The sequence below is a fragment of the Diadema antillarum genome, unplaced genomic scaffold (assembly GCF_040938485.1).
Source record: "Diadema antillarum isolate AM-2024a unplaced genomic scaffold, OU_Dant_1.0 seq00001653_RagTag, whole genome shotgun sequence".
NCBI classification, from domain to species: Eukaryota; Metazoa; Echinodermata; class Echinoidea; order Diadematoida; family Diadematidae; genus Diadema; species Diadema antillarum.
Window position 1 is genome coordinate 174,885 of NW_027272354.1, and position 21,631 is coordinate 196,515.

The 21,631-nt window shown below is 40.2% G+C and overlaps 1 protein-coding gene and 1 pseudogene across 1 annotated transcript; one reads left to right on the forward strand and one right to left on the reverse strand.

Annotated features, from left to right (window-relative positions):
- The first annotated feature begins 2,080 nt into the window (after positions 1 to 2,080).
- Positions 2,081 to 19,985, forward strand: LOC139711379 (protein fuzzy homolog). The gene is made up of 10 exons (XM_071623266.1): positions 2,081 to 2,158; positions 4,585 to 4,706; positions 5,877 to 5,961; positions 7,171 to 7,239; positions 8,506 to 8,610; positions 9,562 to 9,759; positions 10,860 to 11,062; positions 11,404 to 11,585; positions 18,675 to 18,822; positions 19,910 to 19,985. The coding sequence occupies exons 1-10, from the start codon at positions 2,081 to 2,083 to the stop codon at positions 19,983 to 19,985; spliced, it is 1,266 nt and encodes a 421-aa protein (XP_071479367.1).
- Positions 13,144 to 17,502, reverse strand: LOC139711378 (integrase/recombinase xerD homolog; annotated as a pseudogene).
- Positions 19,986 to 21,631: the final 1,646 nt, after the last annotated feature.

Sequence of the window (21,631 nt, forward strand, 5' to 3'; positions counted from 1 at the left end):
AGTAGATGGCATGGTTTTTCCATGGTACTGGTAGTAATATCATGGTAGTGCTATGGTATAAAAATTATAACATACTATTACTATGGTTATTTTGTGGCGCCTATGGTAAGACCATGGAAATACCATAGACTTCACGGTTATTCTATGGTATACGTATCAGTACCATGGTTGTGTCATGGTAATGATAGTTTACCATGGTTTTTCTGTGGTATCACCATGCATCACCATGGTTTTTCTGTGGTACTCATAGTAATACCATCGATACCATGGTTTTACTATGGCAATTGAGGTTTTACCATGGTTTTTCTGTGGTATCACCATGCATCACCATGGTTTTTCTGTGGTACTCGTAGTAATACCATCGATACCATGGTTTTACTATGGTAATTGAGGTTTTACCATGGTTTTTCTGTGGTATCACCATGCATCACCATGGTTTTTCTGTGGTACTCGTAGTAATGCCATCGATACCATGGTTTTACTATGGTAATTGAGGTTTTACCATGGTAATACCTTAAATTTCATGGTTATTTTTTGTAAGGGTTCACATAGGATAGACCCTAGGATAGCGTTGTGTCTTGGAACAGGGAGCTATGGGTGAGACCTTCCTAATGCTTGCGTTGAGTTTGCATTAGTAGTTCGGCCATCAATGATCGATCATTACAGTCCGTATTTCTGCGCTTCATGATTCTGTTCTACATTTTCTGAATTTTGAAAGGAAACTAAAATCTAAACGACATCTGTTTGGTCAAAAAATATGAATTTGATGATTTTTCAGTAATTTTTTTTTCTTCAAGTTATTGTTGACTGTTGAGGTGAGATGTTTGATATACTGAAGTAAACGTGACGCGATAGGATGGATTTTCTTGGTCGATATCTGTTTCGAGAGGGCTAGAGGGGCCTGGGAAGCGCCAGGTCCAGGTGCTGTAATTCAATTTTCACTGCTAGCGGTTTGTATTAGTTTGCATTAATTAGTAATTTGCGTTAGTTTGCATTGATTAGTAATTTGCGTTAGTTTGCACTAATTAGTAGTTTGCATTGAGTTTGCATTAGTTTGCATTAGTTTGCGTCAGTTTGCATTAGTTTGCATTAGTTTGCATTAGTTTTCGTCAATTATAGTAGGACCGTCCTAGCTACATGGCCTCACGCTCCTAATTCACCTCGCGCATTGCCTACAGGGAAAGATGAGAATGTAATTTTTTTGCAAAAAAAAAAAATCATTAAAAATCAGTCAAGTACAAAATTGCCACCTTTTGTGGTGTATGACATTGCTTGAGGACAGGAGCTTCTGCAGGCTATGAAGAAGTTGAATGAATCAGGATTTTTGTATTTTTAATGAATTTTTATTGATATACCCAGGGCTGCCAACACTGGAAACTAGTTGAGAGTGAGACTCCCATAGGCCAATGCTGTAATCTAGGAGTCAAAGTGAGTGAGATCAACAGAAATACATGCAAATGAAATAAAGTTTTAGAGTGAGAAAGGACCAAAATGAGTGAGTCTCCGGTCACTCTCAATGAGTGAGAGTTGGCAGCCCTGTATACCTGTTTATGAGGTAATTTGCTTTTTTTATCGTTTTTGAGAGTGACTGGATGACTAGTCTCGTATGGAGGCTCCTAACTTTTTTATGAATCAGGATTTTTGTATTTTTAATGAATTTTTATTGATAAATGAGCTAATTTGCTATTTTTATCGTTTTTGACTTGAGAGGGACTGGATATGACTAGTCTCGTATGGAGGCTTTTAACTTTTTTTAGAGCTGGAAAACATTCCAAAATATGTTGTTTACTTGAAAGCAGAGAAAATTTCCCTTCATCTGCTTCAATTTAAAAAAAAAAAATCTAAGATTCGATTGATTTTTTTTTTTTATGATTTATGGAATATGCTGCATTTAACGAGGGTTTCTATGGGAGCCCGGAAAAGGAGCGTGAGGCCACATGAATCATACAGTAGTATACTAGTACACAGCCCTGTCGCTAGGTGTACACAAGTGTAAGTCGCGACAGGCAAGTGAACGTCCTACAGGCAACTACAGCCTATCATCTGTCTGGCATTCACATCTGCTGCAGACCCTCCCGAAATGTCGGCACATTTAGTATGCCTCACCAACGAGGGAGGAGTACCTTTGTTCACGAGAACGAAAGGCGACGTTAAATCTGTAAGTACTTTATCTCAGGCAAGATTTTTCTGACTGTCTCTTCTCGTTGGGCTTCCTAAAAGTAACCCGACCAGACGCTGTGCGACTGGGCTGTGTAAACCCGTAGGCGTAGGGTATAAACTGCTGCTGCGGCCACTGCTGCTACACTAGGTGCTAGGGCCATTTTTCTGGCACTACTAAGCTACATTTTGTGTCTTTTTGTTGTCATGAACATGTATTTAAGTGAAAAACCATGTTATTTCATGTAAGCATATTCAATTTTATCAAACTAATTCAGAACAAATAGGTTTCATCATAAAAGTGAAATTTTACAGCTAGAACTGACGTCAAAAATATGCATTTTTGCACAAAGTACCACATAAAAGTCGATATATGGGACCACACAAACATGATTTACAATTACATTGTATGGTTGGGTGTTCATAATACCGGACACCTAACGTTTTTCTATCAATAGAAACGTGAAAAATCTCACAATTTGCCTGAAATTTTACTCACGTGTGGAGAAAATACTCCGGATTCACAAGCGCGCACTGAAAATGCGATCTGAGGTACGCGCTCTTAGATGGCGGCTTCGAACGCGTGGGGTGTCATTTTTTCCGCACTCGGTTGCCCTGCTCATTTCAGCCGACCACCCTGATAATGCGTATAAAGGGCACTTAAATGCGTTTTTTCGACAGGCCGCTGTTTTTTTCTAGCCGTCATTTTTTCCCCAATAATATTTGAATATATTTTGAATCCTTCGATATTACTTTTGAAGGACTGTTTGATGAATTTGACTTGATTTTCACTAGGAAACTTTTCATCGTAATTGAAATAAATTAGACAGTGAGTCAGTTTGTTTTTTCACATTCATTTCTCGTTTCTGCATCAACTCGTACGGTCGTAGCGCGCGGGCGACAAAATGTTTATGTCATGTGTATACATGTGTAACGTGTGTGCACGATCGTACAAGCGGCGGTGACAATTTTGCGGTCAAAATCGTCAAATTTATTACGGAAGGATACTCAACATCTAACAACGAGTCAGCAAAGGTAGGCCTAGTTATATGTAGTTACACGATAAACCTTATTCGATTTTGCTAAATTTCGGTAATTTAGAGGGAATACTTAGTTGTTTTCGCCACATTTTACTCGGTAGCGTAGCCCAGTGAAGAATCGAACACCGTTGCGCGTAGTCCCATGCGTACATTTTCTTTCTGTACGCGCAATGCCATTATAATGCGCGGTCGGTCGTTATGGACCCGGTCGGTGGGTTGAACACCTACCATACTACATAGTAGTAGTAGCCTAGTAGTAGGCCCGGGCTATAAGCTATGCAAATATATCTTAGCTCAGCAGGGCAGGGAAAGGAGATAAATACCATGTTAAACTGGTATGACAATATAAGGGAGGCAGGTGGGACATACTAGTAAGGAAGTCTTTCCATTACCTCCCTCAACAAATTTAGATGCAAGGCAAGATAGAATTTCTAGAAAGGGAAAAATGTTAACAGTTAAGCATCCAACCTCAGGGAAAAAGGGAGGAGGCCTTTTTTTTTCTTTTCTTTTCTTTGTTTAATATTTCATTGTTTTGTTTTGTTTTTGCTTTTTTTTTTCAAAATTTTGTCCGACACAAAATTTTCCAAGAGAACCTCAAATCTCTTTTTTTTTTCTTTTTAAGTTAGGCCCTACTTGGACTTAAAAGGATATAATCAGCTTAATATTAACCGATAATCATTTTGAGCATAAAATGTGATCTTTTCTTCTCCCAAAAATCAAAGTTTTAGAAAAAGATGAATATTTTCCTCTTTTTTTTTTTACAGTTTCACCAATAAAAAAAGAAAGAAACAAAAATGCAGGTGGCCTAAAAAAGGAAATAAAAATGGGGAAAAACTAGAAAACAAAGGGTGTGGGGACACTAAACAATTTGTCATTGATTTTTAACCTTGTATTTCATTACATCATCTCTTGGTTAGGGGAAAAAAGTTGTTATTCCGTCACTGCATTTGTTTCTCAGTTGCAAATTCAACCACTTGAAAAATTGTCTTGCAATTACCAATGCGCAAAATATTAAAGTCACATAATTTATGGATAACTCGTTGAAGACGAGTCCCGAGTATACTCGGGCAGGTGTCTATATGGGAAATGCGTGTTGTAGCAAAATCAGCCCGTCCTCAACAGGGTTAAGCAGCAGCACTACAAAAATAATTCTGCTTGCCAGCTGTGCTCAGAGCTGCTTGATTAACTGTATAGCATACATTGTACTTTCCTGGATGTTGCACCTACAATACCCCTAGCTTTTCCTGTTCTTATATGCAAATAGCACCTATTATTTTGAATAAAAATGCTGAGATTCAATTTGTCATGTACATAATGTAGGATGTTCCAGGGTATTCCCTAATTGTGTACTCACATCATCTTGTTTGTCGTGATTTGCAAATTCTAGCTTGCATTTGCCGAACAAGGCATGCTGTATGGAGTGCAGATGTTTGCCCAGAACCACGATGTAACGCTGCTGAGTACCACGACTGAGGAGGCCAAAGTTACGTGGCAAGTCTTCCATGACAGGTGAGTACAGGCACACCAAGTAAGGAGGTGCACACGAGAGAGGAGCAGGGATCATCTCATGATGGAAGCAGAGCTGTCAAGCCTTATTGATTCTGCAGGGGGTTCCCTGAAAATTTTGATCTAGCATTTTGCTAGCAAAAGAATATTTAAAGGGGATAGCTACATTGTAGTAACTGATCAGTGGGAATGAGTGGGAATGCTCGGGGATGACTGTTCCAATTCTTGTGGGATTCATTTAAGAGTACATTATATATCTATTGTTGTGTGAAAATTATTTGCTTCAGAATGGTCTCATATTCAAGTGATGTGCAGTTTAATGTCCAGGCTAGCATGCCCATACAGTGACGGGCAATTAAATTGCACAGTACTTGAATATGAGACCGTTCTGAAGCAAATGATTTTCACTCAACAGTAGATATATAATGTACTCTTAATTGAATCCCCCAAAGATTGGAACAACCATCCCCCAGCATTCCCACTGATTCCCACTGATCAGTTACTAGTACTCCCCTTTAAGCATCATTGGTGTTGAAATTAATTTTGCATCTTATCAAGATGAAAATGTAATGCAGTTCACATGTTTGGCAAATTGCCCCTTGGAACGTACCTAACATGCTGTGAATGTTTCAATCCCAGTGAAGGGATGTGGTCTGTTGGATCTCCACACTTTTAGGAAGAAAACCTCCACTGCCCATCCCCCGCCCCTCTCATCCCCATTTCAGAAATTGCAGAGCTGATACAAGGCCATACATGCATCTGTGGCAGGCTTTTCTTGTTGCATATTTGAATTACTATATGAGCTGTTATTTTTGTGTACTTCTGTACAGATATTTTTGGGAATGAGGTGGTCAAGGACATTTTCACATGATGTTATTTTTTTTTTATTTTGACACCTCGGCTGTCATAAGTACACTAATGCCTGTCAGTCTTGAGACATTTTTGTGTATGGTTGTAAGATTTGTGGTCCTACAGTTATGTGCAAAATTCACAAAATTTAAACCCTCATGAAAATAACAGCTTATACATTAAAGCTGCCATGAATTCAGAAAGTACAGGCATACATTACATTCCATGTACATTGTTTCATACTTTTCTGTGTCAAAGTCTTTTCTTTTCTTGAGCCCATAATTTTATTTAATACTTGCAATGTTTTGTTTATTGTACCACCAGTGTCACTCTGGTCTTAGTCACAAGCAATGATGGGAGTTGTGATGTCCACTACAACACACTCCTAAGCCACATTTTCCATGCTATGGTGAGTAACCTTGTAAATGTACATTTAGATAATTTGTGACCGTGCACCTCAAAACGAACATAAAGTCGCATACACTGATTTTGCGTGAGGACTGAAAATAAGTGAAATGGGTCAACCTAGCCGAACTTGACTTTTTCATATTTTCTGAAAGAGCGGGTCTTCTTTTACATTATGCTGAAATTTGGTATCATAAAACGGGCAGGAAAGTGGGGTTTTTTTTTAGCAGTTTATCTCGAACATTTTTGGTAGAATAGTGTGATTAGGTGTGTCTTTAGAATCCCTTTTTCATTTCTGAAAAACCTTGTCCACACTCTTCACTTTCAACTCTAATAACTTTTGAAGGGATAGTGCTACTGCTTTGAAAGTTGGCATTAATTATGGACAGAATATGTTAATGAGGCATACTTAATTTCAGTTTAATCTGATAATCCCTTCATTGTTGTTACTCTGATGGTTTACTTCCTGTTTTTTGTCCCATTCATCGCACAGCCAGCACGTTTTGGTAAAGATTAGGCGCTTGAATAGACAGTGTACTCCAGAACCGCTTTTCTCAGTTCACACTTTTCCTGAGTTTGTGCTTTCTTTCCAATATTTAGATAGGTTAGGAGAGTCCATTTGACTTGAGTTATACATCATTTTAAAGCTTAAAGTCTGCTCTTTCAGAATATGGTCTTAACTAAAAATTCATGTCTGGCGACTTTTTGTTTGTTTTGAGGTGCAGGGTCACATTTGTTCTCCCCAACCAGTTAGAAATTCTTCCCCAGTTTAGTTACCTATATAAAGTTCAAGAGTGTAGATAACAAACTGCTGTGCAATGAATACTAATTGTGTAAGACTTTCTAACTGTTATTTCTGTCCAGAGCATGGTGGTTTTTTTTTTCCAGGTTGAAAATGGCACTTCAATGCCAAATGGAACTTAAAACCAGAGTAGCAATTATCTTCATTCACCACTGAAAAAGTACATTGTACTTTGCATTCCACTTTAAATGATTTCAGAAGTTCAGAGTGCAGGTCTTTCAATGAAGGATTTATGGTTATTTCTTAATAAAGGTATTTAATTTAGACAAATACATAATTATTTTTATGTCTGTTCATCTTTAAAGTGTTTATATTTCATGACATGCATTGACTGAATTTTCAGGTAAGATTCTTCACAGTGCATTTTCACAAAGAAATATTGGTGTCATTTTTTCACATATTATTATGTAGGTCATGCTTATTGGATTAGACAGTTTGATCAACTTCAGGAATGTGGAGAAGCTTCGCAGGGAACTAAAGGTAAGACGATTTCAGTTCCCTGAAACAACTGAATTCATAATGTTTGCCTTTTATGACTTGGGTAATTTGCTTTTTTCTCTCTCAAAATCTGGGGTACATTTACATATGGAAACCACGAACAGCATCAGTCAGCATGAGTGTACATTGAAGCGTTGTGATCGGTAACTGTGAAATCAGTTAAGATTTTGGGGCTGTGTGTGTACATATAGATCAGTGATAAAGCTCTACACAATTCATTTACAGAGATTCTCCATATACCAAACTGGGCCAGCCTTCCCACTCCATGCATCCTCACCCTTCAGGGTCTTTAACCCATTGAGGATGGACTGATTTTGCTACAACACGCATTTCCCATAGATACCTGCCCAAGTATACTCGGGACTTGTCCTCAACGGGACAAATAATAGATCACAGTGTTTGCAGATTTACCATGCAATTGAAATGAATGTATGTACACTGTATGCTACAGTACCTCTAAATTTGGTTTTGTGGTACTGTATCATGATTGTAAACACTTAAACAATGGAATAATAAGAGATAATAAAAGATAATACAGTCTTGATTAAACTTGTTTTTGAGGGCTGTCTAGCAGTAATCAGCTTCGTAGTTATGCCAGGAAAATAGATCACCAATAATTTGCCTGCATGTGAACAGCAGCTTGTGCATAGTATTTGTTGCTCATTGAATTTCTATTAACGGCTCTGTGGATTGCAAACCTTGACAGCAAGTAGGTCTAAAGCAAAATTTTCTCACCATGTCAAATTCAAAGACCTGTATATATATATATATATTTTTTTTTTTTTTTTCCATTCGGGAGAGATGTGATTCACAAACAACACAGTGCACTCCCATTGCAATGAGCATGGTTAATGAAATTCTCATTACAGCAAGTTGAAAATTTCAAGTCTCAGAATTATCACCTTCAGTATATCTCTGTACATACTTTACTGTTTGGCTGTAACAAAATTTCAATATAATGAAAGAAAACTGCTGACCCCAAAGACTTTTTATGGGTGTTGCCTGTACCTTGCTACCATGGCACATTCTTTTTTTTTTTTGACAAATACAACTGTAGTGACTAGTGTAAAGACACAGAAGCCTGTAAAAATCTGGGACTGTAACAGCAAACACCTGGTGTATCTTGTGAACAGAGGATCTTCATTTGTCAAGTTTCTCCCACACTGAAATATGTATTACATGTTTATGGGCTTCATAGTACGTCAGCTGGTCAGCTGCCTGTGTTATAACTGCCTTTCTTTGTTCCAGGTTTGCTACCCGGTCATTGACCTCCTCCTGGAAGAGTCTTCTCTCTTTGGAAGCCTGTCTTCCTCCGTTGATGTTATTGCCTGTCCAGAAAATGCTATCTTGCAGGTAAGTTTACTGCTGAAAGGCAAAACATAGTTCTGGCATGCCTGCAAAATAGTCAAATTTTGCTCCAAAATGTACATGTATGCCTACAAAATGTGTGGAATAATGCTGTAATAACAAGATATATTCGTTGGGTAACAACAAAATTGTGAAATATTAACCAAAAAGGTTCGCATCTCAGAACTTACCCGATCAGGGTCAAGCTAACTCGGAATCGAGAACAACTCTGCCTCGCTTTGATGGCGGGGCCGAGTTGTCCCTCTGGATTGTACAGTGTTGTGCTATGAGAGCACTTCGCGTTCTGGCTGGTTGCAGTTATGGGCCAAGTAGATACAACATCAAAGAACCTCTTTTGCGCTTTCAAAACGAGCATGCGCCTATGTATACCAGTAGAATACGGCGATCATGAACTGTGTGTAAATTGTCTGAAATAGGCCCGAGTTGTCCCGGAGACCAAATTAACCTTGATCCTTCTGGAATAAAAGTCAGAATACTGACTTTTACTTTTGATCTTACAATCCTCCAAAACAACTCGTCATCCTAGCAAATCATGTCAGCCAGGTCAGTTTCTTTCGATATATTGCAAACATTTATGAAATGGTGCAAGACGGGTTCTCATACTACTAGAACTATGTTTTCACTTTAATGTCCTCATTATTTGTGGACTGTTATTTTATATGTTCATTTCAATATTTGTTCATATTTTCTTCAATACGCACACTGTGGGTGACACAAGAAAAGAAAATAACCCATTGTCATTGTCATCTAGAAGAAAACTGGAATTGCTGTCAAGACAGTGATATGCTGTACACTTTGCAATGTCTGTAGCTCCGTTGCTTGGGTCTCAAATTGCATGATATATATATATATATATATATATATATATATATATATATATATATATATATATATATATATATATTACAGGCTCATGTGTTCAATGTCTTACACCAGGAACCCCTTGAAGAGTTTGTGGACAGTGCCGGGAGTGCTTTTGGTTGTCTCCATGCCGACGGGAAGCTTGTAGTGGCCACGCCCTACTGGTGGTCACTCAGTGGTCAGGAGATGATGCTGGTGGCCAAATTCATCCAGTCACTGCCAAGTGGAACGTCCAGCGATGTCCCAATCTATCTTCCTCAGGCCAGTCCAAAGGTAATAGGTAGTGTATTAACTAAAAGGTAAATGTATGTCGGCCTTGTACTCATTATGGCCACACCTTAGGCTACTTGCAATGTTACCTATTGGAAGGACACAACCATATTTTTTAGTATGTAGATGGGACTAAGGCTTACTTTGTCACAGTATGGGACACTGTATCACGAGAGCTTGGTTTGAATTGTAATACTTTTCTCATTATTTTAGTAGAAGATGTATACGTATATAAATTTTCAAAAGATTTTAAAGCCTCCAAAATGCACTTATTTCATGACATCATTGCCTCTAGTTTACATGTATGGTTGCTTCTAATACCTATGTTGTAAACACATATGAAACACTGCGGTGTTATATTTAGGTCAGATTTTGATGCAATCTCTATCATTGAGTTTGTTTCATTTTACTGTGTCTATTAAAGCCAATGTGATGTGATTTGCTCTTTATGCTACAGACTTACTTTCTTGATGCAAGATCACATTGGAATATACTACTAGTTAAAGGACAAGTTCACCTTCATAGACATGTACGTTGAGTGAATGCAGCAATGTTAGTAGAACACATCAGTGAGATTTTGAGGAAAATTGGGCAATCTGTTCAAAAGTTATGAATTTTTGAAGTTTCTGCCCAGTCACGGCTGGATGAGAAGACTACTATAGCTTGTGATGTCACATGTGTACAACGATATAAAGAAAGGATAAAGAAAATTCAACATATTTCACTTTTCTCGTATAACAAACAAACACTTGACTTCTCCCTTTCAGAAGGGAGGGGAATAATATTACCCTTAAGATACATAAGTTGAAGAAATGTGCACTGTATTCAAAAAGTAAAGTCTTGTGAAATTCTCTTTTTATTTTCCTTATATCGTTCTAGGCATGTGACATCATACACTATAATAGTCTCCTCATCCAGCAGTGGTTGCACAGGTACTTTTAAATTCATAACTTTGGAACGGATTGTAGGATTTTTTCCAAACTTTCACTGATGTGTTCTACTAGTATTGTTGCATTCACTCAATCCACATGTATATGAAGATGTGTCCTTTAAATCGCAGGGTACCCCTCTGAAATTCATTTCTATACCCCATCTTACTCTAGGACCCTCACCGCCTACTCAGCATCCACCTGCTGCCTGGAGTGGTAGTGAGTGTGCTCTGCTATGCTGAGCCAACGCTGTCTGATGCCGTGAACGCTCTGGTTGAGCCAGCCTGGAGACCCCACCACGACTCTTTGCGGGCCCTCCAGAGGGCGCCCTCTTCCAACATTCCCCGGTCAATTGCAGTTGATGGCGGAGTCTTGGGGTGAGTTTTTGTGTGGTTGTAATCTCCTATTAAAATGAAATCTGTTACATGTAGGTGATGGCCCAGTGTCTTGATTTTAGTGGAGCTTCAATTATTAAAGCAAACTTTATTTGCCTTTAATCTCTAGCAGGGGTTTATTCGTTCATTCGTTCATTCATATGTACTTCCATTTCCAGCAGAAACATATAAATATTATAGAGAAGTTAACTGCATCAATTACGTAACAATGTGTAATGAAGGAAATGTTCGTAGACATGTTGTTATTGGAGGAGAATTTGGCCTTTATAAATTTGTTTCTACAGTACTTCTTGTATTTACCGTGCAAATCTTGTGTGTTTCAGGTTTGTGTTGGTAAACACAGACCAGCACAAGTGTCTCTCGTCGGTGCGACTCCCTATGGTATCTGGGAGTGCTGCGGAGGTGAAGCCACTGCCCCCCTATGCTAGAAGAGATATCCTGGTGGCTTCCTACCGTTCCATCGTAGGCAGTCTCTTCCCTCCAGCCCTTAGCCCTGAGAGACATGGTAAGTGTTCACCTGCCTAGGGGGCTCTTGTGCTTCATCTGATAGTTTCATTGTGGTATCAAAGTATATGATAGGGAAATTTCTTCCTGATGTCATGTGGCTTTGTGTGAAAACAAAACATATAGAGAAGTAGGTCTGTGAAATTTTTTTAGAAAAAACAACAACAGAAGAACACATACACACACAAATTACAAACTGTAAGACTGGCATCCCAAACGTGATGTACATTTAGACCACAGTTTATTTTACACCATTGTCTATGTAGTCCAAGGTTTAAATCAAAAGCATGGGGCATTTCCCAAACGGTAAACTAAAGAAACCATGGTCTAAATCTAGACTTTGCTCTAAATCACTGCTTCTCAACCAGTAGGCCGTGAAGCTCTCACAGGTGGGTTGGGATGTTGGGCAAAAATAACATTAAAAAGATTAGTATATGATCTGTCTGGGCCTCAAAAATATTTATAGGAGCCAAAATGGGCCAGAGGTTGAAAAGCTTGAGAAGCACGGCTCTAAACCATTGACTAAATGAACTGAAGCCAGCCGAAACCAACATAAGCTGAACTGAGCATGATCAATGTACAGTAGAGGAATAAAAAGATATGTCAGTACATATATGAGATATGGTAAAGTAGATAGTTGAGAGAGACAGAGAGCATAAGTCGGATACCAACCCTTGTTGAGAGAGTCATTCTCAAATCTTGATGTTTACATTTAGAGGTGAAACATACTCTGTGGAGGTTCCAATCAATTTTCCAATTCTTTTGCAATATCTTGTCTCAGAGTTGCCAGTTTCTTCATGGCAGACAACAAATTCCTTGCTAAGCAGAAGATGAGGCAGATTCGAATCCTAGGCTCATTCCTTCTTTTTATTCCCTAATTCGCTACTCAAACGTGAATAAATTATTTTCAATCCCGCCTCCCTTCCCTAACGCATAACCTGCAAAAGAACATAATATATACATAATACCTGACTCCTAGGGGAGCACCAAGCTTCGACGGCAAGACAGGGCTATTCCTATGCCCTCCCCTCGGGGGAGCACCAAGCTTCGACGGCAAGACAGAACGGACGGAGGGAACTGATGACTTACATACGCGCCTGGAAACCACCCTCACGAACTGCTTCTTGACATGCCGGAACCAATACCGCCTCCCGATGCTCTTATCCCGACCGCTGTTTCGTCCTGGTCCTATGATCCTCTATCTTGAGCTTGCGGGCCGTCCCGACAATACCAGTGATGGACGTCGCAATTCCGTCTCTGAATAAGACGTCCGTTCTGCTGCGTGTCGAACTAGGTCAGTGAGCTCCACAGCTCTCTCCGCCTGCGAAAGCTTCGAACCCGGCACCTGTCAACATTCTTATGCTAATAGGTTAGCTCAGCTAACAATTGAAAATATATTTATTCCCTAATTCGCTACTCAAACGTGAATGAATTATTTTCAATCCCGCCTCCCTTCCCTAACGCATAACCTGCAAAAGAACATAATATATACATAATACCTGACTCCTAGGGGAGCACCAAGCTTCGACGGCAAGACAGGGCTATTCCTATGCCCTCCCCTCTCAGTCAATTAAAGAACGGGTAACAAGGAAACAAAACGCATACAATTTCATTTAGGAGATTTTAATCCAAGTTTCATTCCATAAACAATGTGTCAGTAATATCTCACATGCTTCATAATAGTGCAGAATAAACAAGGCAGTTTATTTGCTTACTAACGTTATCATATACAATCAACGTTATATCCATACGCAATGTTTTAGAGGCCCAAATTCAAAGATACCGAGAGACGATCATTCATACTATCTTTAATGTATCCATCCTTGGCAGTTTCTGAACGCCATCTACCATGCTTCTTAAACAGTCTATCTGGGACTCCAAATTTTGCGGCCGCTGTAAGCACCGCCGCTTCGAAGGCTGTGCATGCCGAACTTTTTCGGTTCTAAACCCACTGCTGACAGGGCATCCCGTAACAGATCCAAACACCTAGTGTATGACAATTGTCCATCCCTTAATTTGTAGGATTCTTTGGACTTACAATAATTGACGGGTCTGAAAAGAAATTTCTGATCAGCTGGATCATCTAACTCCGCAGCCAACAAATAATTCCGCAAAGCCGAAACCGGACAGGTTGGTGTATTAGTAGCACCTATGAGGACCCATGCTCCTTGTCTATAAATATCGGTTTTACTTTTCATAATGAAAATGTTCACATGGGAAACATACATATCGAGATCGCACCTACGAATATTTATCAGTTCGTCATATCGTAGAAATCCAGCATATGCAATCAGTATCATGGCACATAAACGAATATCCACTAAACTAGTGGAAGAACTATATTTCTCTACAACTGCCTTCAAAATTTCTGGTGTAATAGGTTCCTTTTTTACAATTGGTGTATACAGCAGCTTCTTCAATCCTTGAAGTACAATGTGTAGAAACTTCCGATCACACGGGTTAATGTGTACCTTGGGATTACAGTCATAATGCCATTTTATAGTGTAAAAGGCCGACTCCATCCTGGAGTAAGGAGCACCACTTTGATATAAATGAATGAGGTATCGACTAATGTCTTCTGGTTCAGCCAGAGCTGAGTTTACCTTAAATTGCGTACACCATTCTACCCAGGCTAACCAAGCTCTCTTGTATTTATAAACCGTGTTATCAGCTCTTGAAGCTGCCAAAATCTTGGTCAATGTTTTACCATATTCGTCCTGTGGCGAAAATCTGGGGGGAATATAAAAAGAGGAATAGCACAACTTACACCTATCCTGTGTGGTCATTACAAGACATGCTATACATTCGACACACAAACAACATGGTGTATAGACCCCAAAGGCTAAAATTTTTGATGAATTTCATTCGCCGTTGCCAAGCGCAGCATAAAAATTCATCAACGGCGGAAAGAAAGCTACATAGCTTTCATTCAGCCCTGCGGCAGATTCCACAGCCATGCGGCTGATTTCATAGCCATGCGGCTGATTCCATAGCCAGGCGGCTGATGCCATAATATAGTCCTACGACTGATACGTTATGAAATTATGCAGAATTGTCATTTGCCGCTCGCCACCCCATTCAATCGTACACATAACACTGGACTTTGGAATTTCTTTGTCCCAAATATAGAATTCCTATTTCTGCCTTGAACAAAAACTCCTTCAGGATTATCAATCTTTACTTTATTAATAAACGAGATTCTCTATTCTCCGAAAACAAAAGGGGCCAAAATGGGGCAGAAGGCCAATATGGCACAACTAGAGTTCCCATAGCGGAACACACTCTAACGTGATTCAAAACTTGCCCAATACTATCGATAGGGGGCACCAGCCAATTATTCTCGCCCGCCCAATCGCACGAAAACGCGTCTACTGCATCCGTATTAGGACACCAATATTTAGAGTTAAACTTTGGTAATTTGAAATTAGAATCATCTGCGAAACTGTCAACAGTATGGGGCCCCCACAACTCATCCAAAAATTTAAAGAATTCAACAGAAACTCCCCAGTCATCGAAATCAATAATCCGACTAAGTGCATCTGCACAACGGTTCTCCTCTCTGGGAACCCAGTGAACCTGTAAAGTGATCCTACTTTTTCTGCAAAAATTAAAAATGTCCAAGCTAAGCTCGTGCAATTCTGCAATCATGCTACCCTTCTCCACGATAGAGACTACACCTCTATTGTCTGTAATTATTTTCGCAACCTTACTTCGGAAGTAGGGTGCAAATGATTTCAACGCCAAACTTAGCACCATAAGTTCTCTCCAAGTGGAGCTTTTCGACATTTCTACTTTAGTCCGGTTTCTTGCCATTTTCATGCCAGCACACTCACCAATCCAGGCTCCACAGCCTGACTTACTGGCATCAGAGTATACAATGGTCTGTGGAATAGAATACTCAAACAACATGCGTTCATTAAGGATGACAAGATTTTCCTTCCAGAAAAATAACTCGGCAATCAAGTTATTGTCACTGTCTATATTGTACTCTTTATCCCAATGATCTCTGCGAATGATTTCATAATGCATAAATCTAGTTTTTAACTGAGTTAAAGCACCCACTACTGGGTCAAGAGAATTGATCTTTCCAGCGATAGCCGCTATTTTTCTTGCTGAAACATTTGGCAAACGTGTCTGAAAAGTGTCCAAACATGACTCCAGGTCCTTCATCCTCCTCTTGGTAATCTTTAGACAACCAATACTGCTATCCCATGTTAACCCAAGCCAATCCAAACATTGGACTGGGATCCACTGCGATTTCTCGACATTAGGTACCAAACCTGCTTTTAATATGTCATCTTTCACTGCCTTGGCCACGGCTTCGCATGTATCAAACGAAGCAGCACGACCCCAACCATCATCTAAATACAAAACAATGAATATCCCTTTACTTCGCCAGTGGTTAACAATCGGTTTGAGGCATTTTGTAAAGACGTACGGAGCTGTGGACAAGCCAAACGGCAATACTTGAAAAGTATAATATCTAGGACCATTACCAAAATCCCAACTAAATCCTAAAAAGCGAGTATGGTCCTGAAAAATATCAAAATGATGATAACCTGACTTAAGGTCAAATGAAAACATAAAATCTCCCTTTTTAAATTAAGTAAGTGCTATATTCCAATCCTCAAATTTAACTTTGTCCTTCCACAAATATTTATTAACTAAACGTAAATCAAGAATCAGTCTCTTTTTACCAGAGCTTTGAATTGACACTGAAAGGGGGTTAACAACATGAGGTGCAACAAAAGACTCAACAATTAGTTTTTTTTTCTTTAATAGATCAAGAACAGCTTCATTGACAAATTCAGGGTGAGACAAGGCAGATTTATTGTTTCTTGATTCTAGTCGGGGAGGAGTCTGCAATAACGGTAACATATAACCGTGTTCAATGGTATCTAACACAAATTGAGATGCACCAATGTCTTTCCAAAATTGTATTGACGCCTTTAGTCTTCCTTTGACTATCGGTTCTGAGCTACCTTGCTCATATTCAAAGCAATTGTTTAAGTAAAATTCTTCTTCGTACCGTTCACTTTCAGCAAAAGCGATACTGCTAGCTCCGCTAGGGCAGTTAAAGTCTGTCTCCGAAATATCTCGAGAAGTACCGGAAGCTGTTTCCAACTCATCTTTCAGGGAAGACTGGATTAACTTGGCGCCATCGCCATGCAGCGTGTCATACCGAACGCCTGGACGTGGTAAAATCACAAGAGAACTCAGATCAGAAGTACTAGCTCACGAATTGGTTATGCCCGCTTCCAACAAGAAGTAGACTACATTATCCATTCATCATTGATGACAACATTCTTAATTATTCCTCTGGCCTCTCTCATACACTATCATCTCATTGTTCTTCATCGCAATCATGTTGAGAACACAGTTATCCCGTTGCTTACGGTCTAGTTGAATACGCGAGTCTCGCTCGATACAGCCGCATTAACAGGGCGGACTTGGCTGTTTGATTTTCCACCCCATTTTCACTTCTAATATCTAAGGTGTTACCCCAAGGAAGTCTATGTCAGTTCCCTTGATTCATTAATTATTGAATGTTATTTTCAGTCAGATTAACATTCCACTATATGTGAATTTCTAGGTTTTAAAGTGTGCATTCAAGGGCTCCTTTTTCCACGAGATAACTCATGCTTAGTATCTGAGTGGAGAACGGCTATCACGAGATAACTCGTGCATCGTAGTCAACGGATTAAACGATCAAACTAATTTACCTTTTGTTCCATAGAAGCAGGACCATTAGCGTTGCTGCGCGATGTTATCCCTGATCGGGGGACCTTGGTTACCGGCCCCTGGACACCCCCTTCTCCAGTGCCCTTGCTTTCCGCACGCGAAGCAGAAATCTGTCGACTTTGGCCCACTGCTGGCCCTTCGCCAACCAAGGGTGGGGGAGTTACCGGTACCCCCATAAGCGTATCTACTTTTTCCGCTAAAGCCGCGAAAAAAGTGACCAGAAGAAGGGCTTGCAGTCCTATATCCATCACTCTTCGGAGGTTTGCCCTTGGCGGCTGGGATGTTCCGAGACGATTTGCGTTTTCCTCGCTGCCCTTGCCTGTGCCTGCCTGATACGTTTTTCATCGCCAGAATCGCTTGCAAGGTCATCGCTCAGATATTCGTCAACTGCTGACCACCCTGCATCAGATTTATCAGCAAGCCTGATTAACTTCTTTCTTTTCCTGATGTCGGCTATGCCCTCTTTCAACTTGGAAAGGGCAGCAACGTGCTTGCCTTCCTCCAGTAAGGCCACGCCCTTCTCTAGCTTTTCCTGCAATTTAGAGTTGAATTCGAATTGAACTCTGTTGCCCTTGAACGAAATGACAATTCCGACGCCCTTTTTTGTTGTTGAAGTTCCGTGGAAGCGGCAGAGAGCTTTTTCTCACTTTCCTCTTTCACTTGGGCGATAGAAGAGTCAAAATACTCCTTAAAGGAACCGAAAGCCTCTTTAATGGCGTTGCTCACAAATGACGGGGTCAGTGTTGCGGGTTGAGAAACTGTGGGGACTTCAGAACCCAGGGTGTGGTCTTGCTCTCTGCTGAATTCCTGATCCGACATTTTGATTTCGGAGAGCAGAGTCACATTGCCGCTAGTGCACGATAATAATAGAAGCGAGAAGGAATAAGACGTCCGTTCTGCTGCGTGTCGAACTAGGTCAGTGAGCTCCACAGCTCTCTCCGCCTGCGAAAGCTTCGAACCCGGCACCTGTCAACATTCTTATGCTAATAGGTTAGCTCAGCTAACAATTGAAAATATATTTCACTTGGGTGTTCATGATGCTCTACATTCAAAGCTTTCTATAGCAGCCACCCAAGGGAGACGAAAAAGTGGCCATTATTGACAAATGGCCACTATGGACAGGTTCTTTAAGACATTTTTCCTCTTGGAGGGAGTTGATTTTAGTTGTCACACACTGGTGGTCACTAAGACGGGTTTGACTGTAATGCAGATTGAGCATATAATATTATGTGGAGAGAGTAAAATTATCAGACAAAGAAAAGAAAACATATGTTATAACAGTTGCCTTGATTTCCTGCCTGTGATGTTTCAGTGACATGTCTTTGCCATTTTAATCCCCCTTCTAAAGATTCTTCTGGTGAAGCCTACAAAAGTATGCCACACCAGGTGGAGGAGACCTACATGTGTGGAGAGGACTACAAAACCTACGCCACCAATTCTGGTGGATTCCAGTTCTTTGTCCTCTTCTCATCAGCCGTGCCCCAGTATGCAATGAGGTGGGTTAAAGGATGTCTGATTTTGTAGAGCCTCCTTAACAACTACATCATAAACTGAAAGGGTAACTCATCATGTGCTACAGCAGTGGAATTTGTAAGCTACAGTCTCTTGGAGTTTGGTACAAGTTGCACTGGTTCCTACATAATGTGCTTTTTGATGTATACTGTAGCCAGTAGTTGATATGTCATGTGGAAATGTACCAATGTTGCACAAACACAGAGTTGAGAAGTCTCCCTGATTCTGTACGAGCCTCCTTAACAATTACTGTACCTCCCTGATTTGGGGTGGTTTTTTTTTTTTTTTTTCCGGGGGGTTGAGAATATTGAGTTGCCTGTAATACAAAAGTATGTTCCTATTAATTGCTCTTTTGAATCTCCCTGCTTTTGATGTGGGAATGTTGGCAGTCTTGCGTACATGTCAATATACAAATGACGCACAGGTCTGAGTGCGTCAGTCGGAATTGTGTGCATAAGGTAACTATGGAATGCTTAACCCACGAGGCGAAGCCGAGTGGGTTTAGGCTAAATTCCATAGTTACCGCATGCACACTATATTCCGACTGACGCACGAAAAGACATGTGCGTCATTTGATTTATAGAATGGGTAATTTTCTTGTCAAAAACCCAGTTTTCTATCGTGTTACCCGATGACAAAATTACTGGATGCATTTCCTTTTGGCTTTCCGTAAAGGGCATGCATACCCGTACTTACCGTTTTTACTGGATGCATGGCCAAGCTGAGTGCGCGAACGCTTGCTTTAGTGCGCGAACCTTTGTTACAAGTACGCGTACTCTTGCTAAGTGCGCTATAACATGTTTACCACTGTGACTCAGCGTGCGGCCAGTAAAAATGAACACATAGCTGGCCAATCAGATCGCAGGATTCTCGCTACCCATTCTATAATATACATCGTACATTGCAAAGGAAATTGGTGTTTTGCCATTTGTGTAATGTGTGGTTTGAAATTGTCAGAAAGTATGAACAATTGTGTGCATAAAAGGTCAAGTTGGTCTCCGTGTGATATGAATTTGTAAATACTTTGAAACAGACAGATTCTGTGTTCACCTCTCATATTGAAAATTTCAGGTCAGTGACAAAAAATCTGCTAGCTGCCCTCTCAAAGGAGAAGATCTTTGCAGACCGGAGGACAAAATCGTCATGACAACGAGGACACTGATGCCATCCCTTGTCACGATCCAGACAACAGGAGAAACATGCATTCTGATGGCCACCATAGTTTGCTAGCTCCATAGAGCCTGGACTGATGAGGCTGTGCTCAGATAGCATCATGCCCTTTGCATTGCTCTGTGTGACCAATGTGTGTAGCCACTCTTTCTGACCACTCTGTAGTGACCGCTCTGTAGTGACCACTCTGTAGTTACCACTCTGTAGTTACCACTCTATCTGTAGTGACCACTCTGTGTGGCCACTCTGTGTTACCACTCTGTAGTGACCACTCTGTGTGACCACTCTGTGTGACCACTCTGTGTGGCCACTTTGTAGTGACCACTCTGTAGTGACCACTCTATGTGGCCACTCCATGTCAGCAGGATGGGTCAAGATGTCAGTTACTTGATCACTGACAAGGCAGAATGCCAAGGGCACCTAGAGGAGATTAAAGGGCATTCATCTGCCGGTAGTTTTATCATTGTATTCTTGTAATGAAGGACATAATGACCCTTTGCAGAATCACTACATGTAACCATCAACTTTTCACACAGTTCTGCTTCTGGTTGTAGTGATGGAGTTCACGCCTCATTCTTCAGTTATAGTTGTTATTTATGAGAAACAATGGCTATGTTTTAGCCGTGAGTTAGTTTACAGGTATTCATGGAGGTGGTTCTCACAGTCTGTTGGAATTTGAGTGATTAAGATCATTATGTGGCACATCTTGGTTGAAGAGAGATTTCATTACTGCAATACTTCAGTTGTCCTCTTGGTAAATGTGCTGATGAATGTTAATGCTAGAGATTCCTGTATTTGTAGGCTGTCAATTTTCACTTTCTGAAGGGGAGACTGACTTGAAATTCTTAGACCTGCTGACCTTCTGTTATAAAATTCTTTTAGCCATGATACAGTTTCATTCATTCAGAGCCTTGCTAATCTGACATACATATTGGTGATCTTCTTTCTTAGAGTGCTTACAATATCAATGTCAGCATCTTCAGATCCTTAACATTTTGGCTCTTTGAGCCCCTCCCATTGTTTAGCCCATTAATGTTTGTCACACTTCTCTCTTCAAAGAAAGAGTGAAGGGGATATTAGGAGATGGGTGCCTATTGCTGTAATATCTCTGCATGTCCGTGGTTGTGTGACATGCTCCATTACTGATTTCATTTTCGTCCAATAAAGTCAGTTTATTGCTGGAATACAAGGTAAAATTGTGACTTTTACCATGGTGTTCTTGGGAGAATGGTGGTGTAATTAATAAGGCTCTCAAATCAGTGACTTCAGACCATGGTTTGAAATCTGGCCAGGGCATTGATCCAGATGTACTGTAAAACATGATATACAATTGTATTCACAAATTGGAGCTGACGACCTTCTCCGTGGCCTGAAATTTTCGTGAATTGCCACTGGCATTGAATGCATACAGTGTAGACAGAACTTTCATGTGCACTTTAATTTCGCGAATCTTGGCGCTCGCGAAATTCATGTAATTAAAATGCGGGTTTTTTTTACTTTTTTCTAATATAGTATTACCTACAATGTCCTGCTTGACTCGTGTAGAAACATTGACCCTACAATGCTGGTGTAATACACTGGCAGGACCTTTTTGGGAAAAGAAACAACGAAACAGTCTGGGTT